The 14,919-nt window shown below is 39.2% G+C and overlaps 1 protein-coding gene across 7 annotated transcripts in view; it reads left to right on the forward strand.

The window, feature by feature from the left end:
- Positions 1-13,766, forward strand: part of Amph (amphiphysin) — a 216,124-nt gene extending 202,358 nt beyond the window's left edge. For 6 of the 7 annotated variants that reach the window (XM_004840264.4, XM_004840266.4, XM_004840265.4 and 3 more), the window contains 4 exons: positions 4,983-5,192; positions 6,427-6,660; positions 7,361-7,462; positions 12,531-13,766. In XM_004840264.4, the coding sequence (XP_004840321.1) occupies positions 4,983-5,192; positions 6,427-6,660; positions 7,361-7,462; positions 12,531-12,638 (654 nt within the window). In that variant the 3' untranslated portion in view covers positions 12,639-13,766. The remainder of the gene's footprint in view (positions 1-4,982; positions 5,193-6,426; positions 6,661-7,360; positions 7,463-12,530) is intronic. The other variant, XM_087195818.1, reaches the window with a different exon arrangement.
- Positions 13,767-14,919: the final 1,153 nt, after the last annotated feature.

Here is a 14,919-nt window from a genome sequence, read left to right on the forward strand (position 1 = left end):
GAAAACAAAGTTCTACATGCATCTAGATTGGAAATAAATGAATATTATGAAAGAACATCAATTAGACAGGCCTTAGACTTATGCTTCACAGTCTTCACAGTACAAAATCAGAAGTTACTAGAAAAACATAAAGATTTTGAGCTTAAAAGAAAACACCTTGTAGTAGTCTATTCCAAGTCAATAGTTGTCCATGTGTGAAAGCCGCAGAAAGATACTAAGAGATATGTAAAGAGCCATGAAATCTCCGTACATTTTTCTCAGAAACATGAGAAACATAAATCTTTATGAAGATATATTGCAATCGAAAGGTGAATCAAATTAAGCAAATGTAACAATTCATCAATTGAAGACCCTGAGTGATTGGGGGAAGGTACCTGAATATTCATTCTATGAGTCCTACAGTTTTCTTGTGTAAACTTTTTCATAATGAAATGTTGGTGAGAAACCTCTCAAAAAATCTCAGTGGAGACATCCTAAGTAAAAAGAAAGCAGTGTTGAATACTCAAATCAGTAGCCCATACAGTTGTTTGATTACAAACCAAAGAGCTTTTTCTCACAGTGTTATTTATAACATTTAAAATACAAGTCTTCAATGGTAGGGGAACCATTAAATAAATCACTAAATAGAAAAAGCATTAAAAGTGTTTATATAGCCATTGATATGATTTTTCTAAGATGCATGATCCATATTTTATAGAATAAATAAATATAGCTCTGAATGATTAGAAAATAGATAAAAATACATCAAAATGTATCCCGTTATTTATTTTATTATTTTAAAATCCATGGTGTTCTTTTCTAATCTTATCAGAAAGACCCCTATTCTGAGTGAAAATAACCTGCCTTATACATAATAAGAGATTTCATTCTGAAATGAAGAAGAATCAAAGTCTCTTCAGTTGTCCACATTCAGGAAAGTTGCAAGCAGCTTTTGAGGCACTGTTCAGATTTAATTGTACCACGAAAACAATGGATGGAAGAATGAATGAAGAAAGAAATGACATAATCCTCAGAGGTCACCAGTTCTGTAGCCAGTGGCTACGCTTACACGTTGCAGTCTTGTCCCCGTGGAACCCCTCTCCTGGGAGCCTCTCCTGGAGGGCCTTCTTGTGTTTTTACTTCTCAGGACTGATGCCCTGGTCATTGGTACACTGTGTTCTGGAAAGTCTGGCTAATGCAGTGACTGCTCTTCATGAGTGCTGTAGTCATTATCGCTTTCCTCCAAGGCAGGAGAGAAGCAAGCAGGGAGGTGTGTATAATAACGTGTGAGCCATCACTTGCTATCTGCAACAAGGGCCTCATACTCTTCCTTGTGATTTCTCGGGCTACATTATTTTCCACCATAAACATATTTTTCCAATAGACAGTACCGTTTTGGTGGAGGGATACTGGTGTTTCTCTTAATATTTGGAAGGACGAGGAAAACTGGGTAGTACTAAACATCAAAGGCTTGAGATATGTTCCGTAGTTTCAGTTCTCTGGTCTTTCTGGGTAACATTTAAAAAAAATAAATATGAGCCTCGTACTACAGTGTTTTTCCTCACAAGTTTAACATCTTCTGTAGCAAGCAGAGCATAGGAAATGTGTGTTTCTTTTCTAGATGTATAAATAGCTAGTAAGTTAGATGGAATAAAATCTATAAAAGAGGGAAAATTCTAGAACTGAAAAACCTTTCCACTCTCTCCTCGACTTTGTCTAGAGCTAACACCTGCTTTGACCAAGAGGGTTCCTGTTTTCCATTGTGTCTGTGTGTTGTTCTGTTATTACAGTCACTAAAGATGCGTTAGAAATATTTTGGTAAGAGAAAAAACATGGAACAGATTGCAGACATAAAGGGAGGATGGGGCACTCCTTGGTTTTCAGACCAATGTCAGAAGCAGGAAGTATGAGAAAATACAGACAGTGGATGATCTTTCTCTGTTTATGTAATGCTTTTAAATTCTGTAAAATCAAAGTGTTAATTCAGCAATGTGAACTCATTACCAATAGATTCAGAAAAACACGGAGGAGTGTTCATTTCTCTTCTAGTTAGGTCGTTCAAATTGCTTGTCTCTTCCTATATGGAGTCAAGATGCCAATTTTCTTAACATCTTGCTTTTGCTAGCATTATTAATCTCAATATTTTGGTGATTTTTATTTGCCATCATTTGGTCAATACTCATTAATATATGTTTCCAAAGCATAATATATTTATTCATCATGGGGAATTAGCACATATACATATTGCTTCTTAATCCTTTTTACTTTCCCTTTTTCTCTCCCTCCATCTCCATATCTCCTTCCCATCTCCACAAAGTCTACCTTCCTGTTTCCCATCATCTGTCTTTTATTTTGCTCTTTATTTATATTTTGGATTTCTCACAGAGGAGAAATCATGCATGACTTAGCATTCTGTGTCTGATTTCACATAGCGTTATGGACTCAGAGTGCAGCCATTTTCCTATAAATGACTTAAATGCCTCCTCCTTTATGAATGACTGAGTAGCACTAGAGATCAGGGAAACTGCTGTGGTGCTGAGGCTGGGCGTTTGTTTCTTTGCGGTTCAGGAAAGAGCAGAGTCCTCAGATGGAGCCTTTGGCCTTCCCCTGCTGGTGGCTGGTGTCACAGCAGCTACACTGTCAGGATGGAAGCACATCCAGCCAAATACTGCCTGTTCAAAAATTTAGCAAAAGAAAGGTGATAACGTGTGTATCCTGCTACAGCAAAATATTATACAGCCAGATTGATAGATATATACAGGATATCAGTTATGAACTAACAATAAACACTCTTTGTATGGAACGACTTAAAAAATTACTTTTGGTAACATCACCAATACGTCAAAGTAATTTATCTCTTCCAAAGATGAAGTATCAGCTCAGTTGAGAGGAAAATCCAATTACTAGTAATTTCTGCTTGGCACATAATGTGTGTGGAAGGATTTATGTATCCTCAAGGGGGTAACCCATGAAATAACATAATGCGTTTTTTGATCATAGCAATATGTCAGGTGTGTGTGTGTGTGTGTGTGTGTGTGTGTGTGTGTGTGTGGTATATGAACCCTATTTATCCACACTGTCTGCATGTAGAGAGTCCTTTTGGTTCAAATCTATTGAAATCCCTGGCTCTTCATAGGTGTGATTTATTAGATGCTGAACACATATGACTCAGAAGTATGAGTACGCATACTTCTACATTTGAGCCTGCAAGTTATTGTGTGTATATTGTTTTTATGAATTATTTCCACTACAGAAAAACTTGGCTATGTTCTTAGTGCCCTGGGTAAAGCCTATTGATTTCTTTAGCAATAAAGCTATGAGCATGTCCGTGACATGGGGGCTGTGGATACCAGTTATAATTTGTATCTGATTACAAAAAAAATTTTTTCCTGCATCCTCAAGAGTTTTCATTTAGAACCCTCCCCTTCTGTTTTTCTCTTAAAAGTGACTTAACATCTAGAACATTCCCCCTCAAAGATTTGAAAGTTAATACTAAAATGCAATTTTTTCTACATTCTGACTTCACATGATGAGGTTGCTTCACAGATGTGACTTTCCACCATGACCCAGCCCTGGGCTCCTCCAGTCTCGTGACTCAGTTGTAACCTAGGGCTCATTCTCTGTCATCTGCACTCAGTCAACAAAATGGAAATGGCTTGCAGGTGTGGGGGCCCATACTTACCTTAAAGCTAGCATCTCAGGAATGCCATATGTCACTGCTGCTCCAATTCCATTTGCTACACACGACTTCAAGGAACTGTGGGGTGTAGAAAGTGTGATTAAAGATAGCATGAATATTTACATTTCAAAAATATGTTACATTAAAAGACACATTGCCATGAGTCTCCCTCAGAATCCTTCTCCTCATCTCAAACATGTGGTTCTTGCCACTTTCTGAAGCAGTTCTGCAAGTCCTCTTTCCTGAGTGTCTTTTTAAGGTGTGAATGAAAATATGGTGGATGCTGCTACCCAGTCCCATCCAAGAGAAAGGCAGCCTCATAAAATCATTACGTGTAATGTATCCTCATCAACCTTCTTCTCCAGATCTGATACTGTGTGACTTCTGGCTCTTCCCCAAAGTCAAAATGACAAGTGAAAGGTAAACATTTTGAATCAATTTAGGACATTGAGGAAGCCAGGACGGCACAATTAGAGACACTCAGGAAAGAGGACTTGCAGAACTGCTTCACAAAGTGCCCAGAATGATGGGGTTACTGTTCATGCAAAGGGGGAAGGGAAGTGGGAGGGGTAGGGGAAAAGAAAGAGGGGAATGGAATTAATATGAGAAAGTAGAAAAATGGAAACAAAGTCTTTGTAAATAGGGAGGGGTGGAGGGGTTGAAAGGAGGGCAGGGGAAGGGGGAAAAATAAGAATCAAGATATATAAAGGTACAAATCTCCAATGATGAATGTCATTATATTGTATACCTAAAATGTTCCAATAAAATTAATAAAATTTTTTTTGCCAGAACTATGTGTAAATGACAGAAACTTCACATGTTCATGGTAATTTACTGAATTACTGTCGGGGTGTCTAATTAATGCTGCCATTTAGACAGTTTGAAAATAGGTACTATATTACCTCTAAGGTCTCCATTACTTTTACTATTGAAATCTACCTACCTATTCCTCATATTTACAAAATAGCTTTCAGAAGTTCTGTTAGCTTTTAACTATCCTTTACTTGATTTACAGCTTATTTTGGCCCCTGCTGCTACTTTAATCAAGCATTTGAACATGTGATACTTTTCTCTTATCAAAATGTGTAATCTGTATTGTGACTGGAAAAGCTATTAGAAATTTTAATTTGTAAAAAACCCGAGGTATTATGAGGGTGATTCATGGTGATTCATTTTACTGTAGTAAATTGTTTTTATTTAAACACATGGTAGTTTTCCATCCGACCTTGTAAATTGTTGAGACCCAGGAAAGAAGAGGTGGACTCTGAAGCCTAGTGGAGGTCCTGGAGACACAGGCATGGCCTGTCTGGTTTCTGCCTCACAGGTTGCACCTGGACCAGATGCCGATGTGGCAGTGGGGACCTTGGTGCCAGCCGAGGGGGTCTCTGTGGAAGAGACAGAGGAGGAGAAAGCAGCTGTTCCTGCCGGGGAAGGAGGAGGTCCAGAGGAGGCCACAGTTGAGACTGAAGTCACCGAGGTTTCGGACAGTGACAGACCTCAGGCAGCAGCAGAGATGGAAGCAGAAGCACCTCAGGTGAGTGTCCCTTGAGGGGACTTCCGGGAACAGCTGGCTAGAGCTCAGTCTGTTGGCTTGAGGTGATCGCACATTTGTAACCATTTTGTGATTCCTCATTCCACCAAAAAGATTGTACATCTTTAGATTCTCAGAAAGTGTGATCCCAGGTTCTCAGGGCCTATGACTGATCGGGCTTTGGCACAGAAAGGGGAAAACACCATGGAATAAAGTGGTGGAGGAAAGAAAAAGAAGCGTAGATGATGAAGAAGATGGAAATGAAGCTGGGTGTGGTGGTGCATGTCTGTGGTCTTAGCTCTCTGGGAGGCTGAGGCCGGACATTACAAATTTGTAACAACTTAGTGAGACTTTGTCTCAAAATAAAGAATAAAAAGGGCTGAGGATGTAGATCAGTGGAAAGACCCTGGGTTCAATCATCAGTACCTAAGCGAATAAATAAACAAAATCAAAGATAGAAATTGAGGGAGGAGAAGAGACTATGATACATAGGGCTGTATAAGGAATAAGTCATAAAATGTCCATGCAGGGTTTAGCCCACTGCCAGCCACATGATAAGAACCCATGAGTAGTGAAATCGTATTACTATTATTATTTTTTTTGGTACCGGGGATCAAACTCGGGTCCTTGCGCTTGTGCAGCAGGTGGCGAAACCACTGAGCTAAATCCCTGGCAAAATCGTATTATTGTTACTGCTGCTTTATGCTTATTATCATTATCATTATCGTTATCATTTTTTGAGTGCCCCAGACTCATCGGCAGCTCCTCTCACCAGGAGCCTGTTTCTGGGTTCGGTTCCACGCCCAGGAGGCAACGGCCCCATAAGGAGTCAGAGCAGCGCTGGGACCACACCTCACAGACAGGGACAGGGACAGAATGGCCTCTGCCAAAGTGAGACCAGCCCACTTGAATCGTGCTTGGTTGTCTTTCTCGGGATGGTCCCCAGCCCCTTATGATGCTCTCTCTCCCTCTTCAGCTCAGCCACCGCTCCTTGCCCCACAGAAACCTCACTCTCCCACATGGTGGACTGTGGCGGGGTCCTGACATGAGGCACACTAAGGGCTTCATACTCAGGAGAGACAGAGAGGAGGCCAAGGCCTAGCAGAAGCCCAGGGTCAGAAATGCTGTGGGATTGGGAAACAGCAGTGGGGGGCAGGAGTCGAGGCAGAGCATGGAGGACGGGTCACCACGTGTCCCGGTCCTACTAGAAACCAACGCCACCTTCTCCTTCCCCCAGGAGAAAGTCATCCCTTCTGTGGTCATCGAGCCCGCCTCCAACAACGAAGGGAACGGAGAACACGAAGTAGCCGTGGAAGCAGAGACCCCAAAGGGCCCTGAGGATGTGGCTCCTGCGGGCCCCACGGGCAAGACGCCAGAGCTGGCCACGGAGCCCAAGCCGGGGGAGGACGCCCAGGCCACGCCTCCTGCAGGCCAGGCCTCCCAGGAGCTGCCCCCTGGCTTTCTCTACAAGGTCCTCTCTGGCCACCTCATGGCCACCTGTCCTTTGTTTGCTTTGAGTCCCTTTGGCTCGCACCTGTAGTTTCCCTGCATTTTACTTCTTGGAACAGATACATTCTTTCTCAGAGCTGCTTTTCCTTCCTTCCAACTGCTACCACACAAGCAAGAACGATAGGAATATTTGCCATATTTTCACAAAGAATAAGGTGCAGTCTAGCTACCTCTTTTCTATTACTATCATGAGATACCTAAGACTGGATGCTTTATAAAGAAAAGAGGTTTATTTAGCTCATAGTTCTAGAGGTCCAAGGGCCAGGCATTGGTCTGATGAAGGCCCCCTTATCCGTGTCACAAGGTAGGTAGTGCCATCCAAGAGGAAGAGATCAGAGGGTGAGGCAGGAAACCAGGGTGTAGGGAGGAAGGGCCAGTCAAGCTCCTGTGAGGCTTATATTAATCCTTTTGGAGGGCCATACACCTGATGACCTCTCACAGCCGCTACCCCTTGAAATTCCCCAGTCTCTCACATTGTAACATCAAAACACTATGCCTACAACACATGAACCTTGGGGAAGAAACCACATTGGAACCTTAGCAGGGTTCACTGTGTATCCTAATCTTTTTTTTAATCCCTTTCCAAGAAAGCTTTTAAAAGTACTTGCTTATAATCCAGCAAGGAAAATTAATTTTACATCTTCTTTCAAAAAAATTTTTAGGTGGAAGCACTGCATGATTTTGAGGCAGCAAATTCTGATGAACTTACCCTCCAAAGGGGTGACATGGTGCTGGTGGTTCCCTCCGATTCAGAAGCTGACCAGGTAAGGATTAGATTGGAAGATGCTTCAGGCCACACTGGTTGTTCCTGAGAGACAACCGCACACTGATTTCCCAAAGATATTTCTATTTTCCAAGACGCTAAAAACCAACTCTGAAAAGGGCCACAGCACCTAATTAACTTGCTTTTTAGCTTCCTTTGGGGATGCTGCTGCATTATTTTTATATTATTTTATTTATTATTATTTTTTTCTGGAGAGAACTACTATAACTTCCATATTATTTTAAGAGACTTAGGAGGCTTTCCCCTAAAACATAAGTTTAAGTATTATTGCTTTTGAGATTAAGACTCAGATGTCCAATATTTTGTTCTTTCTTTTGATAGTACAGTTACCAGCATAATCAACCAACAAAAGAGCCTCTGCCATAATAACATTACATTAGAAATTATTTAAAAAATAATCTTTCAAATCTCCAAAAATTAAAAAAATTGAAAATACATAGGTGAAAGAAATCAGATACAAAACATTTCATAATGACCGTTGATTCTAAGTTTTAAGCCTACATAACCATAGAAGAGGACAAGTTAAATAAAGTGAAACAAATGGGAAAAAATAATAAATATCAATGAAATAGAGCCTCACAATAAAGTCAGTAAAGCCAAACATTTGTTCTTTGAAAAGATTAATAAAATTATTAAGATCTTACACTTTTCAAGGAAAATGTGGCAAAGCATAACTGCCAAAAGGGGGGGAAAGTATAAAAATCTCTGCATATCTTAAAAACATTAAAAACCCCATTGTATAATTTTTTTTATTAACTCTAAGTTCCTTTTAAGGAAATGAGAGGAACAAAGGCTAGTCTTTTACAATTAATACCTGTTTACCATTTCACTGTTCTCTATTCCTTCCTATAAATTGGAGTTTCATTTCCTTTCTGCCTGAAAATTTTCTTTTAGTGCTATATTTGTAGTGCTGATAGGCCAGCAACAAATCCTCTCCGCGTTTGTTTAATCTGAAAATGTCTTCATTCATACTCATTTTTAAAGATGTTTGCTCTAGGAAAAGAATTCTGAGATGACTTTTTTCCTTCAGGCCTTCAAAGATGGTCTTCATCTGTCTTCTGGTCTCTATAATTAGAAATAAGCTATTGTTTGTTTAATATTGTTTCTCTGTTTAAAGAGACCTTCTCTATAGTTTTGGTTTTTGTCAGTTTGACTAATGTGTTTTGTGATTATTTACTTAGGGCTGACTGACCTCGGACTTTTAAACTGACATTTATCACTATGTTTGAAGAATGTTTCGGTTTTAAATTGAAGCCATTTCTTTTTTCCTGCCTTTCTTCTCTTTTTAAAAAATTTTTCATTTGCACTGCATTCAGTTTCTTGATGTTTAAGATGCTGCACTTTTTTGATCAATGTATATTTCTCATAGGTGGTCAGGTTGGATAGTTTCTGTTGCTCTGTTTCCTAGTACCATGACCATTTCTTCTGTTACTTTGAATTTGTTATTAAGCTTATCTAGTGACTTTTCCATTTCAGATATTATACTTACACAGTCTACTTTCTTTCTTCCTGTAGTTTCCATTTCTTTGTTGAGATTTCCCATCTATTCTCTTATTATCGCCATTTTCCAATTTAAGTACTTGAACATATTTATAATAGCTACTTTAAATGTTTTACTGCTACTTCCAAGAGCTTGACCACTTCAGGGCACATTTCTATTGATTTCCTTTCATCTTTGGGTCTATATTTCTGGGTTTTCCTCATGTCTCATAATATTTTTATTGATACTGGATATAGTGGTTGTGTAATCCATTGTAGATGGATTCTGTTTTCTATATCTGAAGGTTCTTTCTTTTTGTTCTATTAGGCATTGACCTTACTGGATAATTACCTTGAATTTGTGAACGTTCATTTTGTGTTTTGCTAAAGTGGAAGTGTTTAGTCATAGCATAAATCCCTAGTCCTGAAAAGCTGTCTCTACCCCTAAGACATGGATTTTTGGAGATTTCAGTAGAAATCCTGCAGAGCTTATGAGTCCTCCTAACTCCATGGTATTCAAACTCTCAGCTCTACCCTCCTTCTTTCCATTGGCAGTGCTAAAATCTCTGCTCAGGTTTTCAGTTATTCTGCTGTTGTTTTCCCCCAGGGTTCTTGAGTGTCCCCTTTGAAGACAACCAACCGTGGAGGTCAGCCTAGGATTTTAGAAAAGGTTTTATGCATAGATGGGGATCCTCCCATGCTTCTTTCTTCTTCAAGGTATTTCCCCCATAAATATACAGCTACCCTGTTGGCTCTAAGCTCTGTCCTCTGAATGCCCTGTGTCATATGTATTGAGGATGATCCTCAGGGAAAGGCTGTATTAGAGTAGGTCTTGTCTTCTATAACTCCCTGCTTTCAAAGGTTAAATATCCTCCCCTTGTGCTTACTGCTGCCTGCTCTTGATGCCTTCAAATAGTTATGCTCATGATTTATTCCTACCTTGTTATACATAAACTTATATGTAATTTTATAACAGTTGCTTTACGTATAGATTCATTATACGCACATGTGTATGTAGAAACATATAGCTATTCTAGTATTTATTATTACTTGATACAGAAGCATTTGTCTAGTATAAGTTATTCTGCCATTATCAGATGTGGAAGTCCTTGTCTACCACATGTTTTAAGCATCTTAAATTTAATTTTCTTCTGCTGAAGATGGATATTGGCTAATATCTTTCACTTTACTATTTAAGTTGTATTTCAGAATATATGTGTTGGAATATATCTTGATTATGGGTTTGTGGAAGTCCTTTACTCTTTTTCTTTATTGAAACCATTTTCAAATGCTTGATTCTTCTCGGTCCCATTAAATTTTTCACATCCTGTAAATAAAGACAAATATAGACACTTGTGGGGGAAAATGACCTTTTATATGCATACAAAAGGTTTAGAAAATATTTTGTTATCATCTTTTACTTTAAGTATAACTTTGTCCTTCATATATATGACATTATAATTTTAAAGAGGTCACTTTTCTTCATCAGCAAGGGTTTTACCAGTTACTTTATTGCATCATTTTTATTGTTTTTTTTTTCTGTCTCTAAAAATTGGCCTGTCAGGCACTTATATTTCTTGCCTACATAGCCGCATCATTTTATAGACTCAGATTACATCGAAAGGGAATGTATTCAGTTTCTTCATTTAATTTTTGAGACCTTATTTTATCAGATGTACTTGAGCCCTGTTAGGTGATGGGTAGTGATTAAATCTAGCCATCCCTCATCATAAGCGGGGTCTCTTTCCAGTACTGGTTAACATAATAAAGATAGTCATTTCTCATGAGTTTGACTCCATGCAGTCTGCAGAGTTGCCTCCTGTTCCAACTCAGCTGTTTCCAGCGAGGCTCTGCATCTTCTGCAGGTTAAGGGTACAAAGCAGCTTCTATTTCTCTATTTTAAGTGTCACCTCGAATTCTGTATGACCACCTATGGATGGGTTCTTTAACCTTTCTGTGGCTAAATGTCTTCATTTTTGTGGCTAAATGTCTTCATTTTTGTGATGGCACTTCTATAGGACAAAGAATGCATATCTATAGGATAAAGAAGGCATGAATGTCTCCAACAAGAAGGCCATAACATTTACCTACTCTGTAGTTTATGTAAACTTGAAAACCCGGGTGCTAACAATAACAACAAGCAGAGCAGCATCAGGCAACACGGATCTGTTAGTAGATGATAAGCCCTACAATTCCTTGGAATTGTGATGTGAGCTATGGGACAGAGTACTTTCTTAGAAGCTAGTGACTCAGAATGAAATACAAGACCCCCTATGGCCTCATCAGCATGATATTCTAGTCAGGGACCCTCAAGCCTGAGCTCACTGAGACCCTTACAGTCCTTCAAGCTGTATTTTCACTTCAGTTTCTTAAGACTACTATCATAATGCTGTTGCTGTCAATGCAATACTTTATACAAATGTTTATACAGTGCTTTATACAATGCAACAATGTTTTATATAAAATTAGAATGCTAACTTTAATCTTCAATTATAGTTTGCACAGTAAATATAATGTGTGACAGGAAACTATGGTACATGTTTAAATTTTAAAATTTATTACAATTAAGAACACATTGCCATTAGCCCTCAAAATATTTCTCTTCCCTTCAAACATACTTACTCCATTATTCTTGCTACTTTCTGAAGCAATTCTGGGAGTCCTTTTTCATAACTGTCTTTAGTTATGTTGTCGGGGCTGCCTCGATGTCCTGAAGTGATTCAAAATGTTTACCTTTGAGGTTATTTTGACTTTGAGAAGAACCAGATCTGGTGAGTAAGATGGATGAGGACACACTGTAATGTTTTTACAAGGCTGCCTTCCCATTGGATGGCACTTGGCAGTGGCATTTACTCTATTTTGATCTCCTAAAGACACTCACAAAAGAAACTTCCAGAAATGCTTCAGAAAGCAGCAAGAACCATGGGATAAGTGTGTTTGGAGTGATGGAGAGGATTTTAAGGGGGATTAAAGGCAATGTGTTTTTACATTTTTAATTTAAACATTCTATATTTATATCACACCTCGTGCAAGATTTTCTATGACCTGATCAGCATGATATTCTAACCAGGGTTCCTTATGCCTAAGCTCACTGTGACCTGCATGACAGGTCGTATTCCTGCAAGCTATATTGTCACACATGAGTTCCTTAGTCTTTCTTAATGGCTTGTATCATAATCCAGTTAATGTCAGTCAACAATGCTTTGGGCCGGGGATTTAGCTCAGTGGTTTCTCCGCCTGCTGCGCAAGCGCAAGGACCCGAGTTCGATCCCAGCACCAAAAAAACAAAAAAACCCAATGTTTTAAACAAAATTAGAATGTCAGCACTAATTTTGAGTCAACTATACTTTATATACTACGTAAATAACTTCAAATATGTAGGTTTAAATTATTTTCCTACCAAATTATTTGCGACATGCCTTGCCACCGATCATAGCATACCACTTTCCATGATCTGTGACATGATGGAGAGAACTATAATATTAACTGAACACATTGTGGCTGTAGTTCTTGGCAGTCCCTATGTTTCCATAGTTTTTGGGTCCTGACTACTTGTTGCTGTCTTGCAGGATGCAGGCTGGCTGGTGGGAGTAAAGGAATCAGACTGGCTTCAGCACAGAGACCTGGCTGCCTACAAAGGCCTCTTTCCAGAGAACTTCACCCGGCGCCTGGAGTAGGGCTGCAAATGTTGCAGAAAGAGCTGGACGACTGGGTTTTAAAACCTTCCTGACATCCTGAAGAGTTTACTTTTGCTATATCGCTCTTAACCATTTACAGACTGATGGCTGACAAAGATTGGAAAGATCTATCAGTAGAGCATGTATGCAAAACAAAACAGAACAATACAAAAACAAATGTAAGAGGGAAAAATACACAAATGAAGGGAAAAAGTCCTCACTTTGTTCCCATGGGGTTCATAACGAGTTGGTTTGTGCTTTGTCCAAGCTGTGGACACTCTTGTACTTGACTGCTTTCCCACCAGTTCTAAAGTAGCTTTCTCCAGACTGGACATTAATTTCTCTGCACCAATTGTGTGATATCCAGTGTCTGCCCTGCAGAAGATGTGATGAATTTTCCCTTAGTATAAGTTGATCTTAGTCCCCTCCCCAGGTGTGAGCACGTTCTCCCCCACCCCCCTTTCAAGTTTACTGTGTTTAAAACTAATCTGCTGCAAATGTTTTCAATGGTCTTTTCCAACACACCTGTATATACATATTTATGGACACACAGTAGCACATGCTAGTTCCCCCAACTGCTGGATCTATGTGTATGCAGAAGGCTACATATACATAGTTGCTTTCTTTTGTTTCCATTGTAGCTCTTTGCTGCTTAAGTGTCACTGATACGTGTGTTGCTCTTGCTTTGTCTGGCATTGCAGTTGCAAAACCAGCTATCCCATTGCCAAAACAGTCACCAGTATCTGTGTTTGTCACATTTGGTTTTCAGGATGAGATGACAGCATGTCCAAGCTGCTGCCCTTTTGGAGAAAAGCAAGGCCTTATCATGCAGCTGCCAGCTGTTCTGGCTGGAGGAGGGCTAGTTTGGGATGAGCAGCTGCATGATCTTCACTCCTGCCTTTAAGAGATTGGCTAGAAGATGGAGCATATTAATCCCACCCCAAAGAACCAATTTAAAAAAGCTCCTATATATTCCACCTCTTTCTATTTATGCAACTCATCTTCACAAGTCATTCTAAAAGAAAATAGGTGGTGTATGCTGTATCTACAAATCATCTGTAACAGTTATGTTTTCAGTGCTTTGTCATTCCAAATAAACCTTTGGTAATCTCCAACAATTACCCTAAATCTTTTTTATGAGTCTTTTTTTCCCCCTTTTTGAATCTTGTTTCAATTGGACACACTTGTTGAAACAATTTATATTGGAGTTGTTATTTGTGCAGAAAAACGCTTTTTCCTCCACCAGGTTGTGTTTCATAGTCTCTCTTTACCCTTCTCCACCTTCATTCTGGTCATTGCTGGTCACTCTGTCCCTGATGACCAGCAATTACTGCAGCACAAATAACAGCTGTGCAGGGAGATCCCGTAAAGATGCCACTGTGGACTCCTAGTCTGAATTACCGACAGTCTTAGGACCTTCATAATCAGCAATTTCTTCCCATGCCAGCTTCATTTTGTTGGTCGCTTTTCTTTCTGGCATGTTTATGTTTCAGGTACATAAAAATATTATAGCAGATAGAATAGAAAAGTCAATTCATTGGGCCATTGCTGCCTGAACTCTTCAAACAAAAACAATTTCATTTTGACTTGGACTCTTTTCTGCTAATATAATTCTACATGCAGTACAGGCTGACCAAGAATGTGTGTTCTGAGACTTTTAGGTGTGGTATATATTTTTGATTCATGGTTCAAATTCTGGTGGATTATTGACTTTGATGTTTTAAGTGTTAATAGAGAAATCGCTGTTATTGACTCATGAGTTTTCCAAGGGCTAATTTACAAGGAAACCAGGTCATGAATGCTAGCCTAATACAAAAGATAACATACAAGTGCCCAGCAACATCAATAGTCATTCAGCATCTGAATGCAGCAATGTGAGATTTATCAGAGAAGCCATTCTTGACATCAAGAGTACACAAAGGATGCTAAAAGACAAAGCTAAAAAATTTGTCCTAATAAGAAAATGTACCCAATGTTTGACAAAGATAATTGTCACATCTCCTGAAACAGTTACTCTGAAATTATTCTGAAATTCCTGTTACACTCCCAATTTATGTCACCCACAATGAGGGTGGCTGTCATTGTGCAGTTTGGAAGGGCATGGCCAAGATAAATTTCACTTTAAACTTACTAGATGAATGTACCTAAGTGAATCAAAGTAATTCCTGTACAATGGCATGCTTTTAAGTAGCTGTTTAGTCCTTTTTAAAAAAATGTCTTTGTATTTTTTTTTAGCACTAAAGTAATAAGGTTCTGTGTTTCAGGAATTGCCAAGATCCAA

Source organism: Heterocephalus glaber, unplaced genomic scaffold (assembly GCF_053883595.1).
Source record: "Heterocephalus glaber isolate CG9 unplaced genomic scaffold, H.glaber_assembly_v1.0 deba00001610, whole genome shotgun sequence".
Classification (NCBI taxonomy): domain Eukaryota; kingdom Metazoa; phylum Chordata; class Mammalia; order Rodentia; family Bathyergidae; genus Heterocephalus; species Heterocephalus glaber.